At 37.7% G+C, this 27,850-nt stretch overlaps 1 protein-coding gene across 3 annotated transcripts in view; it reads left to right on the top strand.

The window, feature by feature from the left end:
• Hepacam2 (HEPACAM family member 2) overlaps positions 1-25,915 on the top strand; it is a 46,389-nt gene extending 20,474 nt beyond the window's left edge. The window contains exons 4-10 of one of the 3 annotated variants that reach the window (XM_045160856.1): positions 2,530-2,826; positions 15,697-15,822; positions 15,928-15,952; positions 16,042-16,079; positions 17,592-17,665; positions 21,113-21,222; positions 25,525-25,915. In XM_045160856.1, the coding sequence (XP_045016791.1) occupies positions 2,530-2,826; positions 15,697-15,822; positions 15,928-15,952; positions 16,042-16,079; positions 17,592-17,665; positions 21,113-21,222; positions 25,525-25,528 (674 nt within the window). In that variant the 3' untranslated portion in view covers positions 25,529-25,915. Of the gene's footprint in view, positions 1-2,529; positions 2,827-15,696; positions 15,823-15,927; positions 15,953-16,041; positions 16,080-17,591; positions 17,666-21,112; positions 21,227-25,524 lie in introns of those variants that run through there. The other 2 variants (XM_045160858.1, XR_006639351.1) reach the window with 2 other exon arrangements.
• Positions 25,916-27,850: the final 1,935 nt, after the last annotated feature.

Below are 27,850 nucleotides of genomic sequence, written 5' to 3'. Positions count from 1 at the left end.
GAAAGTTCTAACACAGTTGAGAATCTCTCTGGGAATCTGCAGTTTTAAGATTGGCTTGCCAATATCCTAAAATGTTAGAGCATGCCATAAATCATGGTGTTGCAAAGGTAGAAAGATTTTTGACAACCAGTCAACCAATCCAACCTGTTATATTAAAAGGTGAGGAAAGTTGGACTGCAAAAGTTTAAGTAACTTCTAAAAATATTTTAGCTAATGACTGGCAAAAATTAGTCTAGCCACTACATCATGATTACACATTTGGAGATGATTAGTTTCCACATTTTTTAAGAAAATAAAAAAAATAGGTTATTACAGAGCAGACGTCCATAGGTTTATGCAACTTGTATGTTCCTGGAGAATGCAAATTTTTTCTGCTTCTCATACAATAAAGAAATTATCTGATATGTAGCATCTTTTAAACACATATTAGTCAATTAGCCAATAATGTAATTTGACAACAACATTGTAAAACTAATAATATAGTTATGTAACAATATTATGCCATAGAAAATTGTACCACTTGAACTTGATTTCTGTTTTGGAGAAGTAATGTGAATGACTAAGCAAATAGATTTAGGAATCTGAGCTCTGCTATTAAATAGCTATGTAGGACTGGAGTGATGACTTAGCCATTAAAGTGCTTGCCTGCAAAGCCTAAAGACCCATGTTGTATCTCTATTCAGATCCCCCATTAGCCAAAGGCCAAAGGTGAGGCAAGTGCAAGGCCTCCCATGCCCACTCGGTGGTACAAGTGTCTGGCATTCAAATACAGTCACTGCGCCCTGGCACACCAATCTCTCCTTCCCCCCCCCCAACTTAAAATTTTTTAAAAATAGCTATGTAACCAAGATCAAATAATTTTTTAAAATCTTATAATGGGAATAATAGCTATACTTAATGTGGCTTCTTTAAATATCAAATGTGGCTCTAGGTATAATTTACTCCCAGTGTCTTCACATGTCAAATATCTATTAAGTATCAGTTATGGCCAGCTGAAAAATGGTCATAATTATGCCTGGAATGAGAATGTTTTCAGATATAATCCAGGATTTAAGCAAAAGGAGAAAATTTGCATAATTGGGAAATATATGTGATCTTTCTGCTTACTCTGAAGTAAAAACCAATGTGGCATAAGCCTTCATCTGATATTTGATGCCATAGGAGTAGGAAAAAGCTCTACAAGAATATAGTTGTGTAGAAAAATACCTGCTACCAAACAGCCCTGTTTAACTAGTTTATTGGTTTCCAATGAATATTGTTAATTACTACATAATTCATTATATATATTTATATCAAATGAAATCCTAAGCTTTTCTTAGAAGGAGGTTTTTTAATTCTTTTACTGTTAAAAGCTTTTGAAACTATGTAACACTCTATACTTGCATGAGTCTGTACTCCTTGTGAAACTGCATCTTTGATAAATATTTACATGATCTGTCCTAGCACTGAGAAAAAATAAAAACACTCAAAGGATAGCTATCCAAAAGAAAATAGTAGCTATATACATTGAAAAATAAACTTTTCTTAAGACAAGATCTTACTCTAGCCCAGACTGATCTGGAACTCACTATGAAGTCCAGGATAGCCTCAAACTCAGAGTGATCCTCCTACCTCAGTCTCCCAAGTGCTGAGATTATAGATGTGAGCCACTGTGCCCAACATGTAAGCATATGAAATACAATTCCCATTCCAGAGAGATTAAGTTTACCTAACAAGATTGCAATGTTTATATTACTGGAAAGTTTAATATCATCATGATATTGATGACAGTGCTTGTGAATTTGTACAAGTTCAGACTTCAACTATTACAAACATGTTCAATCAAATATCTTCCATTGTGTTGAAGAGATGTATTAGTAGTTAAGGAGCTTGCTTGGAAAGCCAAAGAACCCAGGTTCAATTCCTCAGGTCCCATGTAAGCCAGATGCACAAGGTGGTACATGCATCTGGAATTAGTTTGCAGTAGCCAAAAGCCCTGGCATGCCCATTCTCTCTCTCTCTCTCTTTTTCTCTCTCATCTGTTTTTACTCTCTCTCTCTTTCTCTGTCTCTCTCTGTCTCTCTCTTTCTCATCTGCTTCTCTCCCTCCTCTCTCTCTCTCTCTCTCTCTCTCTCTCTCTCTCTCTCTCAAATAAATAAATGAAAATTTAAATGTATATGTTAGCCAGGCATGGTGATGCATGCCTTTAATCCCAGCACTCAGGAGGCAGAGGTAGGAGGATTGCTGTGAGTTTGAGGCCACCCTGAGACTTCATAGTGAATTCCAGGTCAGCCTGAGCTAGAGTGAGACTCTGCCTCAAAAAAAAAAAAAAAGGATATTTTAAAAATAATTTCCATTATCATAAATATCAGAATAAAACACGTTGGAATTTTATCACTTAGTGGGAGTCTAACCAAGGACCTGTATACTCAAGTCTACCGTGAACTATTTTCAAAGAAAGTGAAAACGCCCCTAAACTCTTCCAAACCTGGATGCTGCTACAGTTATTTATGTGATTCCTCCCTTCTTTTTTGTTATGCATTGATGCAGATGGACCTTATGGACTTCAAGTTAATTCTGATAAAGGGTTAAAAGTAGGGGAAGTGTTTACTGTTGACCTTGGAGAAGCCGTCCTGTTCAACTGTTCTGCTGATTCTTATCCCCCCAACACCTACTCTTGGATCCAGAAATCTGACAATACAACATATGTCATTAAGCACGGGCCTCACTTGGAAGTTGCATCTGAGAAAGTAGCCCAGAAGACCGCCGACTACATGTGCTGTGCTTACAACAACATAACTGGGAGACGAGATGAAACTCGCTTCACAGTCATCATCACTTCCATAGGTAAGTGTTACATGACAAGAAGAGACCCCAGTAAAACAAGCATACGCTGGCCTTGATTTACCCTAATACCTATGTAAAAGACAAAAATCATGGTGCTGTTATCCATATGCTGTCTCGTCAATTAATCAAACCATGGTTTCTATGACTTGAAGAATGGAAATTCAAAGCAAATAGAGAGGAATTCAAATGCTAGTTCTGTGGAACTCAGAAGAAAATGTCCAACAAATTACTTCTAAGTGTGCATTATTCCTTTCCAATTTTACAAACAGGAATGTAAAAGAGGTAGAATGCCCACCTAAGGGTTTATGCCTACAGTTAGATTAGATTAGAAGAACAAATCTCCACGAGTTAGAAATTTAGTGTTTCAATTTTGCATTCCTCATTGTCATTCATGGGTTCCCCTTCCTTTTTCAACCTTGAACCACCTGATCTGTTCAAATGCACACCTAGAGTATATAAATCTTGAAAATTAAAGTTTTGTATGTCTTTAGAAATTTTACCTTCAGAAATACCAACTCAAAAGGTCAAGAACCAATGCCTGGAATATAGATGTCTGGCAAGTTACCATCTTTATGAACTTTCTCTCTAGCATGTTTTCATTCTCTGGTATAATTCCCTATATTGTTTCAGTCATTTCTATAGGTTCATATGATATTAGTACATCCTCAATCTTCAAAGCTCTAAAACTATATACCCAACTGTCTTCTTGATGCCTACAGTTAGAAATACCGAAAGCAGTAAATAAGTCCAAAATATCAAAACTGAAACATCTTCCTCCTCCTCCCACACAAACTGCTTAGTCTATCCTATTTAAGTGAATGTCCCTAAATTCTCTCAGCCTAACAGAAGACTAAATGTCATCCCACACCCTTTCCTGTTGCCTGGCACCTGAACCACATTCTGTCCATTCTCCATTCTTATCACTAAATCTATCCTTCTTTTTCTCCTTCCTTCTTTCTCTAATATTTTTTTTTCTAATCTTCCCTTCTCTTCCCCTCTCTCTGCTCACCCCCTTCTTTTTCTGTTCCTTCACTCTTTCCTTCTCCTCTTCCATCTTACTTTTATTTTTACTATTTCCTCTTCTATTATTACCTCCATTACTTCTATTCCTATCAAGCCCTTTGCATATAGAAACAGTCAAATCAGATTCTACTTGAAGGAAAAGCCAGGGGAATGTTTAAAGAGAAAGCGGTAATTAAAGTGCCTATGAATGGCAATGGAATAAGTGCACAAAAGCTAACAGCCATTAGTACTTTTCCATTGATGCCTCACCTCCATCTATATAGCCCTGGTGCCTAGAATGGGGCATATAACACAGAGAAGCCCGATGTAATGTATTGAGGAAATGAAGTAAGGAAACAATCCTGGGGCTGGGGAGATGGCTCAGCAGATAAAAGCAGTTGTTGCACATGTATATGATCCCTGAGTTTGATCCTCAGCCCCCACATATAAAGAGTTGGGCATGGCTGCACATACCTATAACCCAGTCCTGAGGGTTATGGAGACAGGAGAAGGACTGGGGTGAGCTGTTCAGCCAACATGCTTGGAAAACAGAAGTTCCCGGTTCAGTGAAGAAGTAGTAGAAGTAGTATAGTAGAAAACTCAACATTCTATTCTGGCCTCTGTGCACACATGCACATAGGATACACATGTCTATGCATATAACAGACACTACCTTATACTCATAAGATATATAAATAATAATAAATAAAAACAATTTCTGTAGTCCTTAGGATACAACTTTCAGTTCATGCCCTTCAGCTACTGTCATCAAAAACATCTGGAGACATTACTGAAAAAATATAGTTTTTCAGAAGGCTGAAACAGGATGGTATTGATTTCAGGGCCAGCCTGGTCTGTATAGTAAGAACCCCCTCATCTCAAGTATAAGCAAATAAATGGTTGTATTAAGATGGCTCAGACCTATTAGATCAAGATTCTCCAGGTAGGATTTTGGCATTTGAATATTTAGCACAACTACACTACTTATTTAAAATATATTTCCTCCGCTGAATGTTTAATTTTATTAAAGATCTTAGAGAGAGTTAGTCAAAAACCTGCAGGTTGATGAAAAAAACGTGGTAGATAAAGTTCTCCTAGAACTTGTGAAGGTTCACAGTATTAATATTCACAAAGTCATCTAAGTATACTGGAATTTGTGTATTGTCATTATGGGCTTTTATATGAAGAAATACTCCTGGAAAATTGTTAATTAATGGAACTTTTTACAAAGCAGGAGATGTCAATATCTTCACTCTTCAATACAGTGTCCATTAGCCTCATTTATCTTTGAGAAATTAAAATATGGCTTTGCAATGGATGGGTTGAGATGTTAAGTATTTCATCTTTATTCATTTTAATTTAAGTGTACATGGTTGCATCTTTCTAGTGCCTACAACATTAGAGAATAAAGTTACAGATTTCTTACCAAAATTATGAGGTAAGTAAATACTGGGACAGTAAATAATAACATATTTTCCTAGTATTTCCTCCAAAATATGTATGTTTAAAGTTATTAAAACTGGGCATTCATTCATTAGTTGGCACTTATTGTGAGCTAAATACTGGGATAAGCACTAACAATCAAATAATTCCTGGTAACAAGAATTCTTGCTTACAATCTTGGGTGGGTAGCAGGATATATACAAGATAAGGCATATACTTTAATTCATAACTGACTAATTTTTTAAATATTTATTTGAGAGAGAGAGAAAGAAAAAAATGAACATGTCAGGGCCTCCTGCCACTGCAAACAAACTCCAGATGCATGCATGACTTTGACCATCTGGCTGTACATAGATACTAGGAAATCAAACCTGGACATCAGGCTTTGCAAACAAGCTCCTTTAACCACTAAGCCATATCCCCAGCCCAGTTTACTAATTTTCATGGGCTTAGCCAGGTTTTCATCAAGTAGTTAACTGAAACTTAGTTCTAACATAAGCTATATATGTATCAAACTATATATAGAATATTTTTGGTAGCAGTCTTGGTCAAATCTTGGACTTTTTTTTTATGTTCATTACAAGTGAAAATATAGATATAATATGTTGCAGTTAAGACCTAAAATTCACCCACTATATGTTAGAAACCCACAGTAGTTGATTAAGATTTTATTACCAAGGTCCAAAGATAGTCAGCCTTAATAACAGATAATTGCCTTTTGCAAAATATAAAAACCTGTCTGACCTGCATTTGTTATTATAGTAAATAAGAGCAGGTGCTCATTTTTCTGAGGGATTCAGGGTTGTCAACATTAGTGGCCTCTGTGGTTTTTAGAACTATTTTCCATCACCCAAATGTCTACAGAGCTTTAATTCAAACAGCAGAAAAATAGGGAAGGAAACAAATAGCATTGATGTGATGTGTTAAGTATTTAATTTTTACTTTTCCAAATGAATAAATCTGTGCAATGCAGATTAATCCACCACAATAAATGGTCATCACTTGTAACTAACAACTGGGCACTTATGGATCCTTCATTCTGATGAATGAGCTATATTAAGATCTGTAGGGAAATTGAAATCAACTATAAAGATAGGATTCCTGCCCTTGAGATGTTTCCAGAACCAAGTTGGTATTTGGTATAGCCAGAGTCAAGCTATAGGAAATAGATGAATCTCTTTATTTTTAATGAGGAAAGAAATGTGGCCAGCTAAATGTCTTAGCAATAAGATATGAAGAGAAAAGGAAAATGGAGTCAAAGATGACTCCAAGGTCACAGATATGGAAAGAAAATAACAAGGTTAGGAAATAATCAAAAGTTTTATTGGGACACTTTCAGTTAGGGAGAAGAAGGCTAGAGAATGTGACAATTAGCTCTGTGTTTTTCACTCTGTGTCAAACTAGAACAGATGGTGATTTTCACCTCTGTGAGCGATGATTCACATTTAATTTGAGATATTATTAATTGACCTTTCTGTATCTCAGTGAAGATACCCTAAAGAAAACAGAGGCAGTGGTCAAGGTCACACAATCCATACATGTTAAAATAATAACTTAATTAAAAACAGTTCTTTTTAACTACTTTACAAACTTTATCCTTTGATGTCACTGAGAACACTGATGACACATTGTCCTTCATACTTATGTATGTTATATATTCTTATCGCCTTAACTAATTTAATGTTATAAATATACAGATGCTCTATTTCGTCCAAAAAGATGTGTATGTTTCATATTAATGAGAAGCCATAAAATATCTATAGCTAAAAATAATATCTAGATTTTTAAAGGAAATAATAGCTATTAAAATAATAAGTCAACATTTATATTTGAAAAGCCATGAGTTTATTACCTTAATTGGGGACTTCCTTGAATACATATATCCATTCTTTAAAGTTTCAACTGAATGTAAATCCCTCCTATGATACATAATATATGTAAAATGATGTTTATGGAAATGTAATCATTTTATTAGAATTTAAATGAAGAATTTAATGAGGGGGTTCAAATGTATGTCATCAGAACTCTCTAAGGCCATATGGATATAAGAATTTTACTATAATAAAAATATTTTCAATCCATATGTAACCTAGAAGACTCAATCATTTTAAACACTATATTCTATATCTGTTCCGAAAAAAGAAGTAGGAAAAACACCCAAAGCAGGAAAACAAATTTACTAAGTTGTTCTACTTATCTACAAACTTCTCAAACCAAGTTCTTAGGAATGTTTTTCACTTTGGGCTACCGGAGATAAAAATGAATACAGAATGCCAACTGGGACATGCAGACCCTGAGACCTCTGTTGACATCCCCTCAGCATCTACCACAGAATGAGTGCGTCCATGACGTGGGGCCATGATGGAGTGTAGAAACAGCACAGCCCTCAATATGGTGCCTTCATCTCCACAGGGACATGAATCAGGTGCCATAAACAGTGAACAGATTGGATGAAAGAGCTCTCAGAGCTCCATTCTGGTTCAGAAATAGACACAGTGTCTGGTAGCATATGGCTGACCTGTTTTGGGTACAGTCTCAAACAGCAGGGTAGCGATGCCATGGATACCACACCTCTTGCCCATATTTGCACTTAACGTGTTATTTCATTTTATTTGTTTGCCTAAGGAGGGTCAGATAGCATTTGTACTGTGGCTTTGGTAAGTGAGTCCATCGTGTTTAAATAATAGGGAGGATGGCATGCTATGTGCAAATGAATAGCCGGAGCTCTTTGGGAGGAAAAAGAAGGGCACTCCTGCAAGTGCCCAGAACTGCACTGGAGATCCCCATATATTTTCTGGGGCAAGAGGGCCAGAGTTTTCCTATTACCTTATTTTCAGGTTCTGATTCTGTAAGTTTATTTATTCAAACTACCCTTACTTAGAGCTGACACCACACCAACTGTGCCCCTTGATAGGAAGTCTGGGATAGAGAAGCAGGCACAAGAGCATTGCTGGATTATCCTCTGGAGCATGGGCCAGGAAAGATCATTTGTTCTGAGACAGGATCTTCCACGTTTCTCATTCTTCATGGAAAAGACACTTGGCCTTTTCATGGCCAAGGTTTCATACTGACAGATGCTGGTCACTATAGTGTGGGTTTCTGATGACAGACAAACAGAGGCCAAGGGGAAGAATCAAGAAGGCAATAAGGAAGGAGTCTAAAGACATAAGAAAAAAAGGGAGCAACTGGAAAGAGTGTAATCCCCCATAGAAGAGAATGTGTAAATTTGATCACTTTAATACATACATGTCAAAAGAAACAAAAGTTCAAAATGAAGGAAAGGTGTCCATTGTGTCTAAGAGTATGATATCCAGTATGTTCAACCTGCCGCCAGATTTTAAAATCATGGAAGGATCTGGTAAAGAACTTATGGCTACCAGAGTGAAACTTCACCATGAGAATGAGATGCACTCTGACATAATCTTTATTAGCATATTTTAACACTTTTAGGATATTCAAAAACAGCCAAGACTATACTGAAATGTTTCCCTACAGTTCTATTCATGATAAGGCACTCACAGGAGATTTAATAAATTACCATGTGATTCTCTTTTAGGGGTCAAGGGTTACTGAATTTTGACAAGTCTATCTGTCTATCATGAACTTTTGAATCATCTGAAGTTTGGGGTTAGAAAAAGTAAGGGAAAAGCTGGTTTAGGGCTGGAGAGATGGCTTAGCGGTTAAGGCACTTGCCTGCAAAGCCAAAGGAGCTAGGTTTGATTCCCCAGGATGCATATAAACCAAATGTACAAAGTGGTACTTGTGTCTGGAGTTCATTTGCAGTGGCTGGAGGCCCTGGTGCACCCAACTCTCTCTGTCTGCTTCTCTCTGCTTCTTTCTCTGTTTCTCAAATAAATAAATAATAAAATATTTTTAAATTTATATTTTTTTAAAAAGCTGTTTTATAGAATCCTACTTGCTGATTGCAAAAATCAGTTGTTAGGGAGCTAGAGAGATGGCTCATTGGTTACAGAAGCTTGCTTGCAAAGCCTAATGTCCCCGGTTCAATTCCCAAGTGACATAAAGCCAGATACACAGAGTAGTGCATGCATCTGGAGTTCTTTTTTTAAAAAAAATTATTGAGCTGGAGATATGGCTTAGCAGTTAAGGCACTTGCATGCAAAGGGTAAGGAACCTTAGCAGTTCTTAGCAAAGACAGGAGGCCCTGAAGTGCCCATACTTACCACCCCATATCTCTTTCTGTTTGAAAATAAATAAATAAAAATATTTTGATGCAAAAAATCATTTGTAAATACACATGAACAGAAAAAATTAAACTCCCAGTCAGAAAAAGCAAAATGTATGCTCTAGTCTCTCTTCTAGAACTAGATGCTCTACCAAATATTTCAGTTTCTTTGAAACTATAGCTTTCAAAATTCCTATAAGTGATACTATACATTTTTTATTAATTTCATTAATGCTTAGATGATGCAACAGTGCCAAATAAAGGGTAAATAAAATACATATGGCTTTATAGACATATATTTAATTGTGCATGTTCTAAAAAGTCCCCTTAAACAATTTTCCTTTGATAACAGATCTACAATGAAGAAACAGAACATTCACTTACTAAAAGCAGTCCCCAAATCATGTAGCTTGAATCTTGCCATTCTTTTTTTAATTTAATTTTTATTAGTTATATACACAGTGTGTATACAGTCATGTTGATACCATCATTAGCCTCCTCCCTGTCCACCCCCTTCTGCAGGGACCCTTCCCTTCGGGGAATGTGGGTCGTACATAGTTGGGCTAGCCATCAGTTAGTTATGGGTAAGAGGCAATGTCTTTGTGCATAATGACCCCCTCTTCTGCAAATTTCCCTGAGTCATGTTGGGTTCATTTTGGGTCTACTTCAGTGATGAGGTCTTGAGAGCCTCTAAGGCTTTGGATAGCTGGTTTGGTAGGAGTTGAGTGTTCTCTGTGTCTGTCTCCTCATCCTTGTGCTGGTACCAGGTTCACCAAGAAAGCAGCACTCTTGCTCATTTCCTCTGTTACTCTTGGTTTCAGCTGGGGCCCTATTGAGGTGTGGTGGGCTGATTCTCTCCTCAGGATTTGCATCCATCTGAAAAAAAGAAGGAAGTTCTCCAACAAAGAGTGAAGTCAGCACCAAATAAATAGGATAGCCATTATTATTTTAGAGAGAACTTAATAGGTATAGGCCCTCTTGTAGCCCACAATTGCTGGGAGCTTGATAGTAGAGAACAGGCTCATTTTTTGGTTATGGTTCTGACTTGTTTCCCAGCTCCAGCTATGGGTTCCATTCCACTAAGCAGATCAATTAGCCAATTCAAGAATAGTTGGTTACCCACCATGGCTATCTGCCACTATTGCATTTGTGTGAGCATCATGTCAGGTAATGTTTGCTGTTGAATAGGTTAAACCACAAGTTGCTTGGACAGATGTTGGTCATTTTCCCCCAGTCACTCAGGTAGCATATTCTGGCACTATACAGCTGTCTGGGGACTGGCCGTCTTCCAGATTTCAGCCATGTCACTCTATGTTCCATACCATTAGCATATGGTGTCTTCAGCAGTAGGGTCTAACCACTATCCTTTGGTGGGTCATTAAGTACTCTGACAGAAATCTGTCTTCTTTTGGGAAAGGATCTCTCTGATCAACATCTCATTGAGGATGTTAACCACATGCTGGTACTGGGAGTTACAGGCAAGCACCAAGGAAAAGAAGGACAAAAAAGATTGGTAATATAAAAGAAATAGAAAGAAGAGAGGGAAGAGGGAAGGAGGGGAAGAGAGAGAGAGAGAGAAACAGGGGAATACTAAGGTTAGTCTTCATCTTAACCTCTCAATGGCTCTGTGATTCACGTGTTCCCTCTAAAGGCCTGATGAAGGTTCAACAATTTAATCTGCTTTTAGGTTGTAGAATTTTATGGTACCATTGCCACTGGGCCCAGTTATGTGTCCTCCACCCCCACCCACCCTATTGCCCTGTCCTCGGCATGCTTATTAAGTATGTCAGTATCTCGGGCTGATTCAGGTTAGGAGCCACAGATGAGTGAGACCATGCAACATTTATCTTTCTGTGATTGTGTGAGTTCACTGAGAATGATTTGTTCCAGGTTCAATCATTTTTCAACTTTCATTGTGTCGTTATTCCTTACTGCTGTGTAGAATTCCATTGTGTAGATATACCACATCTTGACTATCCATTTGTCTAATGATGGATATCTGGGTTGATTCCAGCTCTTAGCTATTATGAATTGAGCAGCTATAAACATGGTTGAGTCAATCTCTCTGAACTGAGGCACAGAGCTTATAGGGTAAATGCCCAATAAGGGAATAACTGAGTCTGTTGGTAACTCTATAGTCAACCTTTATAGGAGTCTCCATATTGCTTTCCATAGTGGTTGTACCATCTTACATTCCCACCAACAGTGAATGAGGGTTCTTATTTCTCCACTTCCTCACCAGTATTTGTTTTCATTTTATTTTTTAATGTTTGCTATCCTTACTGGGGTAAGATGGAATATCATAGTTGTTTTAATTTGCATTTCCTTAATGATTAGGAATGAAGAACAGTTTCTTAAGTGTGTGTTTGCCATTTGTATTTCTTCCTCTGAGAACTGCCTGTCCAGTTCTTTGCCCCATTTTGTGAGTGGGCTTTTGACTTTTTATTGTTTACGTTTTTAATTCATTGTAGATTCTGGAAATTAGGCCTCTGTCAATTGTATATCCAGAAAAAATTATCTCCCATTCTCTGGGTAACCTATTGGCTCTGCTCATTGTATATTTATCTGTGAAGAAACTTTTCAGCTTCATGAGATCACAGTGGTTTAGTGATTTTTTAACTTCCTGAGCTACTGGGGTTTTGTTCAGGAATTCTTTTCCCATTTCCTATATCATGGAAAGTTCCTCCTAATTTTTCTTCCAATAGTAGCTGGTTTTCTGGTCTTATATTGAGGTCTTTGATCCATCTGGACTTGATTATTGTGCATGGTGAGATGTGTGGATCTAGTTTCAGTTTCCTGCATATGGTTGTCTAGTTTGTCCAGCACCATTTGTTAAAGATGCTGTCTTTTCTCCAGTCTACATCATTAGGGCCTTTATCAAGTAGATATAGTTACTTGACTCAATGTCCAGGTCCTCAATTCTGCTCCATTGTTCTATAATCCTATTTTTATGCCAGCACCATGCTGTTTTTATTACTATGGCTTTTTAATATAGCTTTAGATCAGGTATGGTGATGTCTCCAGAGGTGTTTCTTTTGCTGAGGATATGCTTGAATATCCGAGGCCTTCTGCCATTCCATATGAATTTGAGATCATTTTTTCTATCTCTGTGAAGAAAAATGCTGGGGTTTTTATTGGTATTACATTAAATCTGTATGTTGCCTTTCATAAGACTTCCATCTTGACAATGTTAATTCTGCCTATCCAGGAGCATGGGAGGCCTTTCCATTTTTCTCAAGTTCTCAATTTCTTTTTTGAGTGTGTTTTTATGTTTTCATTGTATAGGTCTTTCACATCCTTGGTTAATGTCATTCCAAGGTGGCTTTTTTTTTTTTTTTTTTTGGTATGTGTGTTGTTGCTATTGAAAATGGGACAATGAGGCTTATTTCTTTCTCTGTATCTTTGTAGTTTGCCTATGGAAAAGCTACTGATTTTGGTGCATTGATTTCTGTCACCATCTATTATGAGGGATACTTTTGCTGAGTAGAGTAGTTTGTGTTGGAAGCCATAGGTTCTTAGACTTTGAAGTGTTCCATTCCAGGCCCTTCTGGATTTCAGGGTTTCCATTGAGAAGTCTGAAGTAATTCTGATGGGGTTTCCTTTGTATGTAATGTGTTGTTTCTCCCTAGCTAATTTTAGGACTTTCTCTTTAGTACAGATGTTTAGAGTCTTAATGATAATATGTCTTGGAGAATTTCTCCTTTGGTCCAGTCTGTTTGGAGTTCTGTTAGCTTCTTTTATCTTGATGGGACTTAATTTTGAGAGAGCGGGAAAGTTTTCATCAATAATTTTGTTGAATAAGTTTTCCATGCCTTTGGTCTTTATTTTTTCCCCTTCTGGTATTCCCATGATCCAAATTTTGGGACATTTAATGGTATCTCACAGTTCCCTCATGTTCTCTTCACAAAAAATTTTGAACTTATTGAAACTTTTAGACTCATGAACTGTTTCTTCTGTTTTGTCTTCCAGTTCTGACTTTCTATTCTCCACATGGCTGACTCTATTCTTGAGAGCTTCTATAGACTTTTGGGCTTGTTCAATTTGATTTGTATTTTCTATTACATTTTTACATATAGTTTCCATCTCTCTGTTGAGTTCCCTTTGCACATCATTTCCAGATTTTTCTTAATACTTCTTGGAATTCATCCTTACATTTCTTTATGACTTTATTGAGCTTAGCCAGCTGGCTGTTAAGGTCCTTTTTCTTTCCCCGCTCTCCATCAGATCATTTAAATGTCTTTGGATCCCTTCCTGGTTCTTATCTATTAGAACTAACCTAGTGAGGACAGCATTCATACAATTATTGGCCCTTTGCTGCTTTTCTGAAAGTTCTGCTATTTCCTTGGTCAGGGTTGCATAGCTTGTACCTTCATTTTGGGGTACTGATCCTAATGTCTCTTCTATGTTTTGATTAGAGACATCGATTGTGAGACTGGGCAATCTTATTGGATTTACTTGCACTTGATTTCTTATGTTATTCCTTTTGTGCTGTGGTCTGCCCATCATGGTGTAGGAGTCTTATTTAATTTAGGAGGAAGCTGTAGTCTACCCTTGAGGCGTCTTCAGTAATTATTTCCTTTTATGTTTGTTTCCACTAGGCTTCTGATTGCAATTGGGCCTGCCTGCTCAGAGGGAAGGAGCCTGTGAGCCTCTGGTAGAGGCCTAGGAACCTGATGTAGGATCTTGTTGTTCATGATTCATGGTTTGGGATTGTGTGGTCAAGTGGCCCAAGGGGACAGGGGGTAGGGGGAAATGGGACAAAGCAGACTGGTGTTGCAGCTGGGCTGTGGAAGGGAGAGTATGAGAATGTGTGGTGGTTCTGTGATGCTGAAGGTGAAGGGATGGGACAGCTGGTCCCTTGGGACCCTGTAGCAGGGGTAGATGGGACTTCCAAGTCCTGTGACAGGGCAGGATAGGTATATGGGACTTCTGTGGGTCAGGTGACACATGGTGGGGCATGGAAATCCCCTCTGGTAGGAAAGCCTAGAGAGGGAGAACCCTGGCCTGCTGGCCAGGGTCCACACATGGAGGGGCAGTGGCATGTCGAGGTCCCCAGTAGTGGCAGGGAAGCACTAGCCTGCTGACCTGGGTCCACACAGGGAGGTGGGGGATGGCAGCAAGTGAGACTGTGTTCATGCTGGAGGTCCCCTAGGGAAACACTAGCCTGCTGGCCTAGGTTGGTGCATTGGGGTGGGGGGCAGTGGTGGTGAGTGGTTGGTGTTCCTGTGTGGAGGACCCCTGGGGGAACACTAGCCTGCTGCCCTGGGTCAGCACACTAAGGTGGGGGGTGGTGGCAAGTGGGATGGTGTTCCTGTGTGGATTATCATGGAGATCCAACAAGCTAATTTGCATCATACACCTTAGAACAGAGCTTTAAATGCAAGCACTCAGCATATATAGCTACTAGCACCATACTTTGTATGATGAAAGTAATAAAGAGAATGACGTTCAGAACAAAGTGAATTTTAATCATAACATTGGGTTTAAGTATTTATTAAAAATCACACATATTATTTTGGAGATTACTTTATGGATGAAAAATTAATAAAGTATATTGGAAATAAGCATCCTCCCTCTTTAACTATATGCCATCACCTCCCTGGAAAGCTCATGCCCTTTAATCACACTGAAACCAAGAGAATGAAGAACAGAGAGCATCTAGCTCCAAAGGTTGTAAAGACAATGAACTGAAACAGGTTGAAGTTAAGTTTGCAAACATAATTGAATGTATGACAGGAGCAAGTTAATAGACCTACTACAAGGATGAGTATTATCCCAGACAGTTCCACATTTACAATCACAAATATCCCTAGGGAAGTTTTGGGTGTAAGTTCAAAACTAAGTGTGTCCTTTCTACTTGGTGATGAGAGAGGGAGAGGAAAAGAGAGAATGTGAGAGACAGAGGCAATGGTGTCTTATTTAAGAAAAAGAATAATCATGAAAGGCTTAGCTCAGAGGCTAAAGCACTTGCCTGCAAAAGCCTAACAACTTGGGTTTGATTCCCCAGTACCCATATATAGCTAGATGCACAAAGTGGTTAATGCATCTGGAGTTGGTTTGTAGTGGCTAGAGGCCCTGGTGCATCCATATATTTATTCATTCTCTCTCTCTCTCTCTCTCTCTCTCTCTCTCTCTCTCTCTCTCTCTCTCTCCTTGCAAATAAAATAATGAAATATTTTTAAAAGAATAATCAAACACTTCAGATTATATAGTAACATTAGTAAATACATGTGTTTTAGGACTGGAGAAGCTTGCACAAAAAGGGAAATCACTGTCTCCATTAGCAAGTATAACAGGAATATCACTATTCTTGATTCTATCCATGTGTCTACTCTTCCTATGGAAAAAATACCAACCTCACAAAGGTAGGTTAAAATTATAAAAAAATAAAATACATTTTAGATATAGTCTTTAAAAGCACCTGACAATGTTTTTTTTTTTTTTTCCTTTTCATTTTCTCCTGCTTTTAGTTATAAAACAGAAGCTAGAGGGCAGGTAATACATATGTTTCTATGAAAAAAAAATTTTGATACTTTTCTCTCTCAATAATAGTTCCTGATAAGAATACCTATTTGTCTTTTCAGGCCAGAAACAGAATACAGGAAAACTCAAACATTTTCAGGTAATGGCCAGACTGGGAAAAGTTATTATCAATATTAATGTATTTTAATTAATATGACTAATGTTAATAGATATTACTATCAATATAATGGAATTAATATAAGCTGATAGTACCATACACTAACTATCTGTTATCTTCTAACACTTTACTAAGTGCTGTTTCTGTGCTGGTTTTATGTAAGACATGCAAATCTAAAAAATGAGCCAGAAAGGGACTTTCAACTCCATCTCACAAGACAACTAAGGAACAGAGAGAGATTAAGTCACTTGCCCACAGTCACAAAGTTCTACTCAATCCTCCCTTCTTAAATCTTTTCTCAGTCTGAAAAAGCTAAGGGGCTTTCTTTCCACAGTGAGTTGTAGGAGAGGTAGAACGCAGGCAGCCCCCGCCCAGCGCAGGGAGGAAAGGGAGGTTTAACAGAGACCATCCCCAGCGGACTCTTACTTCTTGCCTTCATTGTTGGCTTTGTACTAAGTTGTAAATTAACAATGGAACTTTTTTGCGCAAAGAGGTGGGTTAGAGTCCTGTATCTGCCACGTTACCCTTGAGAAAATTATTTTTCTTGATCTCAACTTCCTCATCCACGTAACAGAAATATAATTTTTAAAAAACTTCCTCCTAGAGTTACAATGAGAATTAAATAAAATGTAGGTGGAAAGCCTAGTGTGATTCCTGAAGGATTAGTAAGTATGCCACTTCTTCCTCTAATCTAGCCCTTACCCTTACAAATGACTGAATGTCACAGAGGGGAAGGGCCCCCCAAAAATATGGCTCCTCCCATCCACTTCCATCCTCATCATTTCCAGATAAAGCTTAGAGATGCTTCTATTGTATTGTACAACTATGCTACATAGATATATAGTAACCCTAGGAGATTAAGAAATGTCCGATTGGGGCTGGAGAGATGTTTTAGTGGTTAAGGCATTTGCCTGCAAAGCCAAAGGACCCTGACTCAATTTCCCAGGACCCACTTAAGCCAGATGCACAAAGAAGTTCTTCTGCAGTGGCTGGAGGCCCTGGTGTGCCCATTCTCTCTTTCTCTCTCTCTCTCTCTCTCTCTCTCCCTTTCTTTGCCTCTTTCTCTCTCTCAAGTAAATGAATAAATAAAAATTGTAAAAAAAGAAATGTCCAACTTGTCTTGTGCCCATATGACTTAAAGTAGACAATAAAGATAACTTCTACAAAGCTTTTTTGTTTTTCAAGAAACAAAGGATCTGGAGAGATGGCTTAGCGATTAAAGTGTTTGCCCACAAAGCCAAAGGACCTTGGTTCGATTCCCCAGGACCCATGTAAGCCAGATGCACAAGGTGGCACATGTGTCTGGAGTTCTTTGCAATGGCTGGAGGCCCTGGAACACCCATTCTCTCTCTCTCCCTCTCTCTCTCTGCCTCTTTCTCTCTCATGATTCAATAAATAAATAAATAAATATTTTAAAGAAACAAAGATAAATAAAAACATTTGCATATTAAATGAAGGCACTGAATTTGTAAGTAGTACCATTTCCCATTGCAGGGCATGAAGACGCTCTCGATGACTTCGGAATATATGAATTTGTTGCTTTTCCAGATGTTCCCAGTGTTCCCAGGGTTGGTTTTCCTAGTGGCTGATTATCCAAGAAGTAGAATTCTGCTTTCCTAGAGGTGTAAGCAGCATTCGTTTAAGCACTTGGGCAGGTGGTCCAATGATGCACTAACCCTCACTGCATTTCATGGTGTTGACTTCCTCTATAATGAGTGGTATTTTGGATTAGGGAAACTAAGACATTGTTCTCCTGTCTTCTTATATAGAGATAAGGAAAGCTAATATGAGTAAGGAAGTTATGCTAAATAATAAACATTCTTAACCTGCTGAGTTAAGTAAATACAAAATTAATTAGGTTGAAGGTCAAGAGAACTGAATAAATAAAGGATCAGGGATCCCTGGTTGAAAGTACTCTGCATGACTTTATTTACTGCAGTCCTCACTTTAATGAATTTACTCTGTACCTCAGTTTCCCTTCATTTCCTCCTCATAACTCTGGAGGGATTTTCAGAGATAATTAAACACAGCTTTCAAACTCTTCCAGGCTCTACATCAGAGAGTTAATATATACTAAAGACCTAAAGTATATGTGTTTCCATATTTATTATTATCACCAAGGTCCACTAGTAAAGGAGGAAGGGACTTCTACAAGCTGAAGTTATATTTTTTTCAGTCTGGAAAAAAAAAAAAACCTTTTGAAACAACTTGTGTTTTTATTTAACAGGCTTGAACAATATGCCCTGAGGTAGTTAGATCATGAACACTCATGGATTTGTATAGGACCAGTTTTTTTCTCTGCCTCCTTTTTTTCCCTCTGATAGTCCACCTATGGAAGGGACCACAAATGGATTGCTTCTGGATATTCTTACTTCTATTTTCTTAAAAGAACTATTTGTTGTCAGAAAATGGTTACTTTGTTTGTTCTAAGTGTCCTATCAGTGTGTAAGCATCATCCAGTACCTTTCCTGACTACAGACTTTATTTCAGAAATTCCCTCTGAGTAATGGAGAGCAGTTGATTGGATTTCTTCCTCCCTAAGGCTGAGTCAGTAGCAGCAGCACCCATAGTGTCAAAGATGAAGAGGAGACCTGTTGGACAAAGGCCATGCAATGCCCTTATTCAGTCTCAGGCAGGATGATCTCACCCTTCACTTCCACAACCAAGACAAGATAGATGATCATTGGCTAAGTTGTTTAAAGCAAGTTCTCACAGTGGAAGAAAGCACCTGTCTAGGGTATGTCTTGAAATTGCAGAGCAGGGAACTGAAGGCTAAGAGAACATTTAACTGAATTTTTAAAGAAGTTTCTGCATTTAAAATAATGTATGATTCTGGGCTGGAGAGATGGCTTAGCGGTTAAGCGCTTGCCTGTGAAGCCTAAGGACCCCGGTTCGAGGCTCGGTTCCCCAGGTCCCACGTTAGCCAGATGCACAAGGGGGCACACGCGTCTGGAGTTCATTTGCAGAGGCTGGAAGCCCTGGCGCGCCCATTCTCTCTCTCCCTCTATCTGTCTTTCTCTCTGTGTCTGTCGCTCTCAAATAAATTTTAAAAAAAATTTTAAATAATGTATGATTCCTAAAAAAATCATTAGAAAAAATAAGAATATATAAGGAATTTTCAATGTAGCCTTGAAATTAGTTATTACAGTTTAAGATAGTAGTTGCCTCCAAGTGCTACAGGCCTGGAGAGCTTGAAGCAGAGAAATGTGTCCTTCAGCTACATCTCAGAAGCCCCACTTATTTCTGTCATAAACAGAGAAACTGATTTGGACCCACGCCCATTTTCAATGCTGAGAACTTCTGAGTATTCTGCTGAGACCTCTAATTGGCTATTCCAGGTGCTTTAGGGAAGAAGTGAGAAATAACCAACAACTAATGGAGGAGGGTAAGGATAAGGACATGAGGAGGAGGAGCTGAGTGAGAAGTAGCCAGGTTGGCATTTGTGTGGGAAGATAAGCAGACAATTGCAATGGTACTGAGAAGAATGGGAGGAGTGCTAATAAAACCAAAATCTCAAAATTGGCAAGTTTGGAGAAATAAGTTGAAGTATTAATTGATTTAGTTCTTAAAATCAAAATAAGATCTTTGATTATTGTAGCACATGTAAAAATGGATTCTTTCTCACTATTCATTTAGCACCTCTTTCAAAAGTTTAACAGAAGGTACCTGTATGACACGAACAAATTTCTTATTTAATAGTTCTAATATAGGTTATGTACATTATGTAAATGAACATCTATACATTGCTTTTACAATAGCCTCTGAAATTTTCCATAGCAAAGAAAATGGAAAGTCCATCTCAATTACAAATTATAAATCAAAATCTCCACATAAAATGACTACATAAGTCATAGAATATAGGGTTTCTCTTGAAAACTTTGGTAAGTAGAACAGGAAGCAGAGACAGTTTCTGGAACCATGTAAAAGTGAGACACCCCAACATGACCAGGAAGGTCAGATTGAGATGAAATGAAAACATGCCTCAGTCCTATCCAGGGCAGAGTCCACTAGGTGGATCTATGTAAATATGAAGGACTGAAGGAAGGCTGAAGTGTGAGGAAAATAGGGAGTGACCCAAGAGAAAGACCAGGCTTTGAAGAAATAATTGGAAAATAATGTTTATAGGAAGAAGAAAATTCTGAAATAAAAACAAACCTGAATAAAACATAAACATTGGACTGGAGAGATAGCTTAGTAGTTAAGGCACTTACCTGTGAAGCCTAAGGACCCAGATTCAATTCCCCAGGACCGACATAAGCCAGATGCTTGAAGTAGAGCATGCATCGGGAGTTCATTTGTCGTGGTTGGAGGCCCCGGAACACCCATATTCTCTCTCTTTCATGATATATATTTGATATATATTTGCCTCTTTCTCTCTCAATAAATAAATAAAGTTTAAAAAACATAAATATCAGTTTCAGTTAAATATATGATGGTATATATCAGACAAATGTTTTACATTCTTTCCATGTTCTTCCAAGGCTTTAGTTTTTAGAGCCCATTACTATATTAAAACCACACCATCATTTTTGTCTGTCCTATATGTCATGTTACTATCTCTGCTCACAAGCAATGTGATAAGTACATTGGGCTGTTCATTACTCTTTCTGTTAGGCCACTGTTTCACTGTTGCACATGTAATTGGAAAATATTGTCAAAAGGGTGGATATGATATAAACTAAAAGTTATATATACTATCTGGCTCTAAGCTGTCTTAATACCACCCCATATGTATTCCTATTATATTTCATTTTATTATTATTTTATTTTGTTATTATTATTTTATTATTAGCTTTATTCTAAATGATGAAAAATGTGATGTTTGTCAAGCTATTCTTCATCTAACCTTATAGCCAACACAGAACAAGTGCAGGAATGTGTAGTAAGTGGAAACGAGGCTTTCTGAGTTAAAGTCTTTAATCATCACTCTGCTGGTTGTTTTCAGCTGTGCCACACAATGCATATGATATTAACTAATCTGGGCTTGATTTTTTTTAATGTACTACCCTTTCTAGATGTCAAGTAGGACTGCTCCGGCTTCTGATGGGGTATCAGGGCAAGATTTGCACTGTACAATCTATGAAGTTATACAGCACATCCCAGCCCAACAGCAAGATGACCCAGAGTAAGTATGAATCTGCATTTGTGATGCATTTTGCTTGTGCTTTCTTCAAAATTCATTAGCCTCAGAAGAAAATATTAACACATAAAATATATATATATATATTATAATATATATAATAAAATATTAACTGTATATAACTTGGATACTCTTGAAAAAATGTTAGAAATACTTCACTATCTGAAAATAATTTTGCAAAATAAAACAGGCAAACATGGAAATATTGTCTCGAGCCATGCATTTGAGCAGATAGATGGAAGACCTAAATCTTCTATTGCATACCCATCTCTCTGTCAGTGTTTCACTGAGGAACTCACATCTGCATATGAAAGACATGTTCAGACCAGTTCTCACCTTCTCAAGCCATCCTGGTTCTCTTTATGATTTCCCAGTGGTCGTGGTCATTTTAACCAGCAAAAGGAGGACAGAGAGGGTATACCGCACATCTTATGATTCAGAGCTGACTATTTCCAGGGGAAAAGAACCTCCTCTGGGATTGGCCTCTCACAGGACAAAACCTGTGTTGAAGCCACTTACCCAGTTAAGCTCAAGGCTGTCCCTAAAAGAATTGTCCCCTCTTTGCCATGAATAAACTAAGCCCACAGACTTCTGAAATAATAAAATCAACTTCTGTTGGTGCATATGGATGGACTCCAGCTACCTGTAGGCCCAACCGCCACAGATCATCTCCCATCTTTTCTTTGTCATTTATTGACTTTGAAAAGAACAACAACAACCACACACAGGAACTTTCCCTCTAGCCAAAGGAACAGTTCGAACAAAGTAAATCATGCATGCCTCTGGGTGACACCAAAAACAATAGCTAGGAGTAAGAATACTCAAGAAATCGTGGGATGGGGAAGAACTACCCACTGGGGAATATGCAGTCAATCAGGAGCTAAATACGTGACAAGACACTTCCCAGTATCCCATCAGGGAAAATTTATCTGTGGTCAGGCAAACTCTAAAAATCTCTTCATGGACTGAGGAACTTCTGATTTGAAAAGACTTGGTATGAAGCAATATATGATTAACCTAATAAAACACTACAAGAATGAGATACTATCCCACGATAGTTTGAAAATAAAAACTCTAGAAGGACACCTATTTCTCTTTACATTCTGGAGTAGAAAGTCAGAGAATGTTTTACTTTTTTGACTGACACATAATAGTACAAATTTATGTGGCACCATGTAAATATTTTGGTATATGTAAATACTGTGTAAAGTTTAAATCATGTTCATTAGCATATTCATCATGAGAATTCTTAAGACTGCTTTCTAAGATTAAATTCAGCAAAAAAAAAAATTATCCTACTTATGACCTAGGGAGATGTCTCAGTGGTTAAAGGTGCTTTCTTGCAACATCAGCCAGACCAGGTTCAATTCCCTGGCCACTAACATAAAGCCAGATGGGCATTTGTTGGCAGTGTAAAAGATCCTGGTGTGTACATATATATACACACACTTGCAATTTTTTTAATTAATCTATTTAAATTTACTTTCCATATATCCTGTGCTCTGAATATCTGCTTTTCCCACTACAATTGAGTCAAACCAAATGAAAACTTAAAGTTTATATTTTAAGGCTCCTAAGAATGAAATAAATGTGAAATTGTTACTATGGCAGCTACAAGTTCAGAATACAAATGACGTGATTGATTTGGTTTTGTGTGTCAAAAAACCGATTATATGCAATCTCAAGAACCAACTATGTGATCCATTTCTCCCATTCCTGAGAATATCAGGAATGAATTCAGCATACAAGAGAGATATGTACACATCTGTTTACTATGGCACATCACAAGATGTGGAATCAGCCTAGGTGTCAGTCAATAAATGAGTGAATAGAGAATATGGTACATAAGCCAGAGTTTCCAGCTATTATGACTGAAGTTCTGCCATTTGCAGGAAGGTAGAGGATGCAGCATTAAGGGAAATAATTATAAGTGGGTATTTTTCATAAATGGAAACAAAGGATGATTTCAAAGTAGAAGCACTATTAGGAAGTACAAAAGAGCTGGAGGAGCAGAGAGAGGTTATAAGGGTGGGTTAACATGATCAATGTATGACTTATTTATGAATGGAAAAGTCACTGAATCCCAGTCGCAGAATTGTTATAATGAATATCAAATATGAAGAAAAAAATGGACTCTGAAAACATATTTTAAAAAAATGATTCTCCACAACTAGATACCTACCAGACAAGCACAAAATCTTCATAATTTCTTGATAATACAAAATTTGATTCCAAAAATAAATTTTGAAGATTAAAAATGAAGAAGGGCTGGAGAGATGGTTTAGCAGTTAAGGTCCTTGCCCACGAAGTCTAAGGACTCATATTCCACTCTCCAAGTCCCATGTAAGCCAGACGCACAGTGATGCAAGCGCATAAGGTTGCACATGGGGACAAAGGGCACACACATCTGGAGCTCGATTGCAGAGGCTGGATGTCCTGGCTGGATGTCCTGGCAGACCAATTCTCACTCCCTCTCTCTCTCTCACTAAAGAAAAAAGGGCAGTCTATTGGGCTTGCCTCAAAAAAAAAAAAAAAAAAAAAAGGGAAGAAGAAATGCTTTACAAGCAAAAATAAAATAAACTACTTTTAACAATTGCTATTGAGGATATACTCCTTGAAAAGGCAGTCATTCCCAACTCTAGTGACGATCTCCCTCTGGACCCCCTTCCCAGACTCCTTTGGCTCTTTTCTCACCCTTTCCTCTGTCCTCCAAGACTTGCTTTTTGTTTTGTTTTGTTTCAGTTTGTTGTTTTGTTTTTCTGTGTGTACCTTACAGGATGGCTTTCTTTCTCCCTGGCCTCCATTCTTTGACCTTCCTTAATTTAACCCTTCTCTTTTCCTCTCTCTTTCACTGTAAGAATTTATAACTGTCTCTCTAAAATCCTTCATAAAAATAAATAAAATATGAGCTAAAGAGATAGTTCAATGGTTAAAGGCTCTTGCTTACAAAGCATGTAATGGCCTGGGTTCAATTCCCTAGCATTCATTTAAAGCCAGATGCACAAAGTAACTCATGTGTCTGTAGTTCATTTGTAGTGGCAAGAGGCCCTGGCATGCCCATGCCTCCCCCACCCCACAGCCTCTCACACACATATAAATAGATGAATAAATAGCATCTCTTCTGGACTAAATAAATAATCCCTTTTAAAATTTTCTTTTTGAGCCAGGTGTGGTGGCGCATACCTTTAATCCCAGCACTTGGGAGGCAGAGGTAGAAGGATTGCCATGAGTTCGAGGCCACCTGAGACTACATAGTGAATTCCAGGTCAGCCTGGGCTAGAGTGAGTCCCTACCTCGAAAAAACAAAAACAAAAAAAAAATTCTTTCTGTTTTTCAAATAATGCTATTGGGGAGCTAACACTTCAGAAAGTATTATTTTCTTTCTACACAGATTTATGATATCTACTCTAAACTCTAAAAGCCACAAAAAAGGATGTTTCGGTGTTTATCAGAAATTGTTTTATACTTATTTACAATAAATTCACAAACATTTCCAGAACATTTACTATGTGCCAGGGACAAGGATTAAGTAAAACTCAGTCTTTTAAAGATTTCTTAATTTTGTAGGCTCCTTTTTAGTTTAAAAAGACTAATGATCCTTCATAAAATAAATATTCCTCCATAAAATAAATGTCACCTATAGGTGCAGAGACGATTTTTCTCTCCCGATTGCCCATGTTTTTTCTAGGTCCAATTAAATTTGAAGATCAATTTCATGAGTAATGGACTATTACAGGTGGTTAGTGACTCTCCCCACCCCCCGTTTCCAATGTGAATGAGCTAGCTTTGGACAAAGAATTTTTCCTTCTTTCTCTTACCTCTGTCGGGTTACTTTCAAAGCAAGAGGGGTGGTTAAGCAACTTCATTTTTGTGTTTAATTCTTTGATGGTCTTCTTGAGTACATGTGACTGTTAGCTCATTGAACTCATACTTAACAAATCAGAAAATTGGCCTGTTTATAGTCTACCATTCAACCCAAGTATTTGCTTTTTGAATGCTGAGTTGTGTTATTGCTGTCTGTTGGCACCACTGAATGAATGTGTTTGGCACAGGTTGTTCTAAACCCAACGTTGGTTGTTAGTATCTTGCAAACAGGGAATTTTTATGAGCACATCTTGAACTTAATGATTGTTTACTCTTCATATTACTAATTAATAATATAGTTATTTCTTGAAGCAGCTCAAAACATTTCAGCTGTTTGAAGCAATGGAGAGATATAAAATAAGTTACCTGTAGAGCTGGAAATCTTCATAACGGTTTATATATTTCTTGTATCTTTTTCACTAGGTGAAATCTTATGGGCAAAGTAGTGCACTGAAGTGAAATAATGAAGAAACATTTTGAGGAAAAACATCTGAGACCAGTGAAGAAGACAAGACCCAACACCACTTACTCGTTACTTCTTTTATGTGCACAATAGAGGAATTTATATAAATTGAACAGGGTTTTTTGGCATATGCACAAGGTGTTGTGTGACAGAGGAGAGTGATGGGGAAATATTCCTCAGTGGATACTGTTTATCATGTGCCCCAGCAGGAAAAAAACAGTGAAGTTTCCCATTCACTCTGTATATGAAAAACTTCCCCAAGGCTAAACTTATGCTGACCTGTACTTTCATTTTCATTATATTGCCACTGTCCTGTTTTTCCTGAAAATATGGAAATTTGTAAATTTTTTCAATAGGCTTGTTGTTTTATTAAATTTTAATTACTACTAAGATGGCTAAATAAATTTGTTTATTTCTTTTATTTGTTTCCCAAAATATTAAGGATGGTTGTCACAAAAGTAAGAGGGTGCCATCTCCCTGGTTGTCAGTAAACATAGCTTTCAGTGATGTATTTGAAAAATATTGCAAATGCTTGAAGAAATGACTTGTTAAAGTCTTTTTTATTCTTGTTCAAAGAAAAAATAAATTCAAGCCAGTCATGGTGGCGCATGCCTTTAATCCCAACACTCAGGAGGCAGAGGTAGGAGGGTCACTGTGAGTTCAAGGCCACCCTGAGAATACAGAATGAATTCCAGGTCAGCCTGGGCTAGAGTGAGACCCTACCTCAAAAAAAAGCAAGGAAAAAATATATTACTGTTTTGCTTTTATTCTTATTTTCCATTGTGCAGCAAAATGATTTTATTGTGTTAGAACCAGTCTTTTGTATATGTTTAAGATGACCATGAATTATTTTTTTTCTAACCAGATGAAGTAGTTTATGATTTTACTAAATATAGAACAAAATATTTGTGGTTGCAAGAATTGATAATTTTTTCAACAGAAAGATACATAATTATGGTAAAAATTGAAAACCAGAAAGAAGTTGTAAGACAGTCTTAATTTTCTTTTTACCATATGCCTCTATGAAAGAAAGACAGTGTAAATACATTTTAAAAAGAAATAATCTTATCTCTCAGAAATCCTAAATTATTTATGCATGTATTCATACTCTTTCCAGTTCCAGAAAGGGTTTCTAGTCACAAATATAAATGGAAAATTAAACAAGATAAAATATAACCTGAAGGGCTGGAAAGATGGCTTAGTGGTTAAGCCATTTGCCTGCAAAGCCAAAGGATTTCAGTTTTATTCCACAAGACCCATGTAAGCCAGATGCACAAGGGGGTGCATGCGTCTGGAGTTCATTTGCACTGGCTGGAGGCCCTGGCATATTCGCTCACTCTCGCTTTCTCTCTCTCTTTCTCTCTCTCTCCATATAGATATATTTGTGCACCATAAGTAAGCACACACCAGGGCCCCCAGGCAAAGCTCAAGCACTCTGCATATCTTTAATATGGAATTCCAGATCCACCCCCACACCTTAGGTGTGGACCCTAGGATCTATCCACAGTGACATCAATTGCAAGCTTGAATAAAACTCCTAAATCTATTGGGGGACATCCATTCAAATTACCATACCATGTAAAGCCAAATGCACAAAGTGGTACAAGCATTTGGAGTTCACTTGCAGTGGAAGGAGGCCCTGATGCACCCATACTCACTTTCACTCAATCTCTCTCATTCTCTCTTTTCCTCTCTTTCTCTTTCATTCTCCCTCTCCAATACTCTGTCTCCTCTATCTCTCTGTGTCTTGATCTCTCTCAAATAAATTAAAATTAAAACATTAGGCTGGAGGGATGGCTTAGTGGTTAAGGTACTTACCTGCAAAGCCAAAGGACCCTGGTTTGATTCCCCAGGACCCACATAAGCCAGATGCACAAGGTGGCACATGTGTCTGGAGTTCATTTGCAGCAGCTGGAGGCCCTAGCACACCCATTCTCTCCCTCCCTCCTTCCCTATCTCCCTCTCTCTCTGTCTCTCTCTCCCTCTTTCTCTCTGTCAAATAAATAAATCAATAAAATGTTTTTAAAAACTTAAAACATTAATTTTTAAAAAATAAATTCACTGGACGTGGTGGCACACACCTTTAATTCCTTCACTCAGGAGGCAGAGGTAGGAGGATCGCCATGAGTTCGAGGTCATCCTGAGACTACACAGTGAATTCCAGGTCAGCCTGGGCCAGAGTGAGACCCTATCGCAAAAAGCCAAAAGATAAATAAATAAAAAATAAATGTGTTAACAAAAACAGATGAAGAAACAATGAGAGGCAACATAAAAGCAGAAATACAG

This window comes from Jaculus jaculus, chromosome 10 (assembly GCF_020740685.1).
Source record: "Jaculus jaculus isolate mJacJac1 chromosome 10, mJacJac1.mat.Y.cur, whole genome shotgun sequence".
Classification (NCBI taxonomy): Eukaryota; Metazoa; Chordata; class Mammalia; order Rodentia; family Dipodidae; genus Jaculus; species Jaculus jaculus.
Note: the sequence above shows the minus strand (reverse complement) of the source record. Positions and strands in the feature narration are given on the sequence as shown.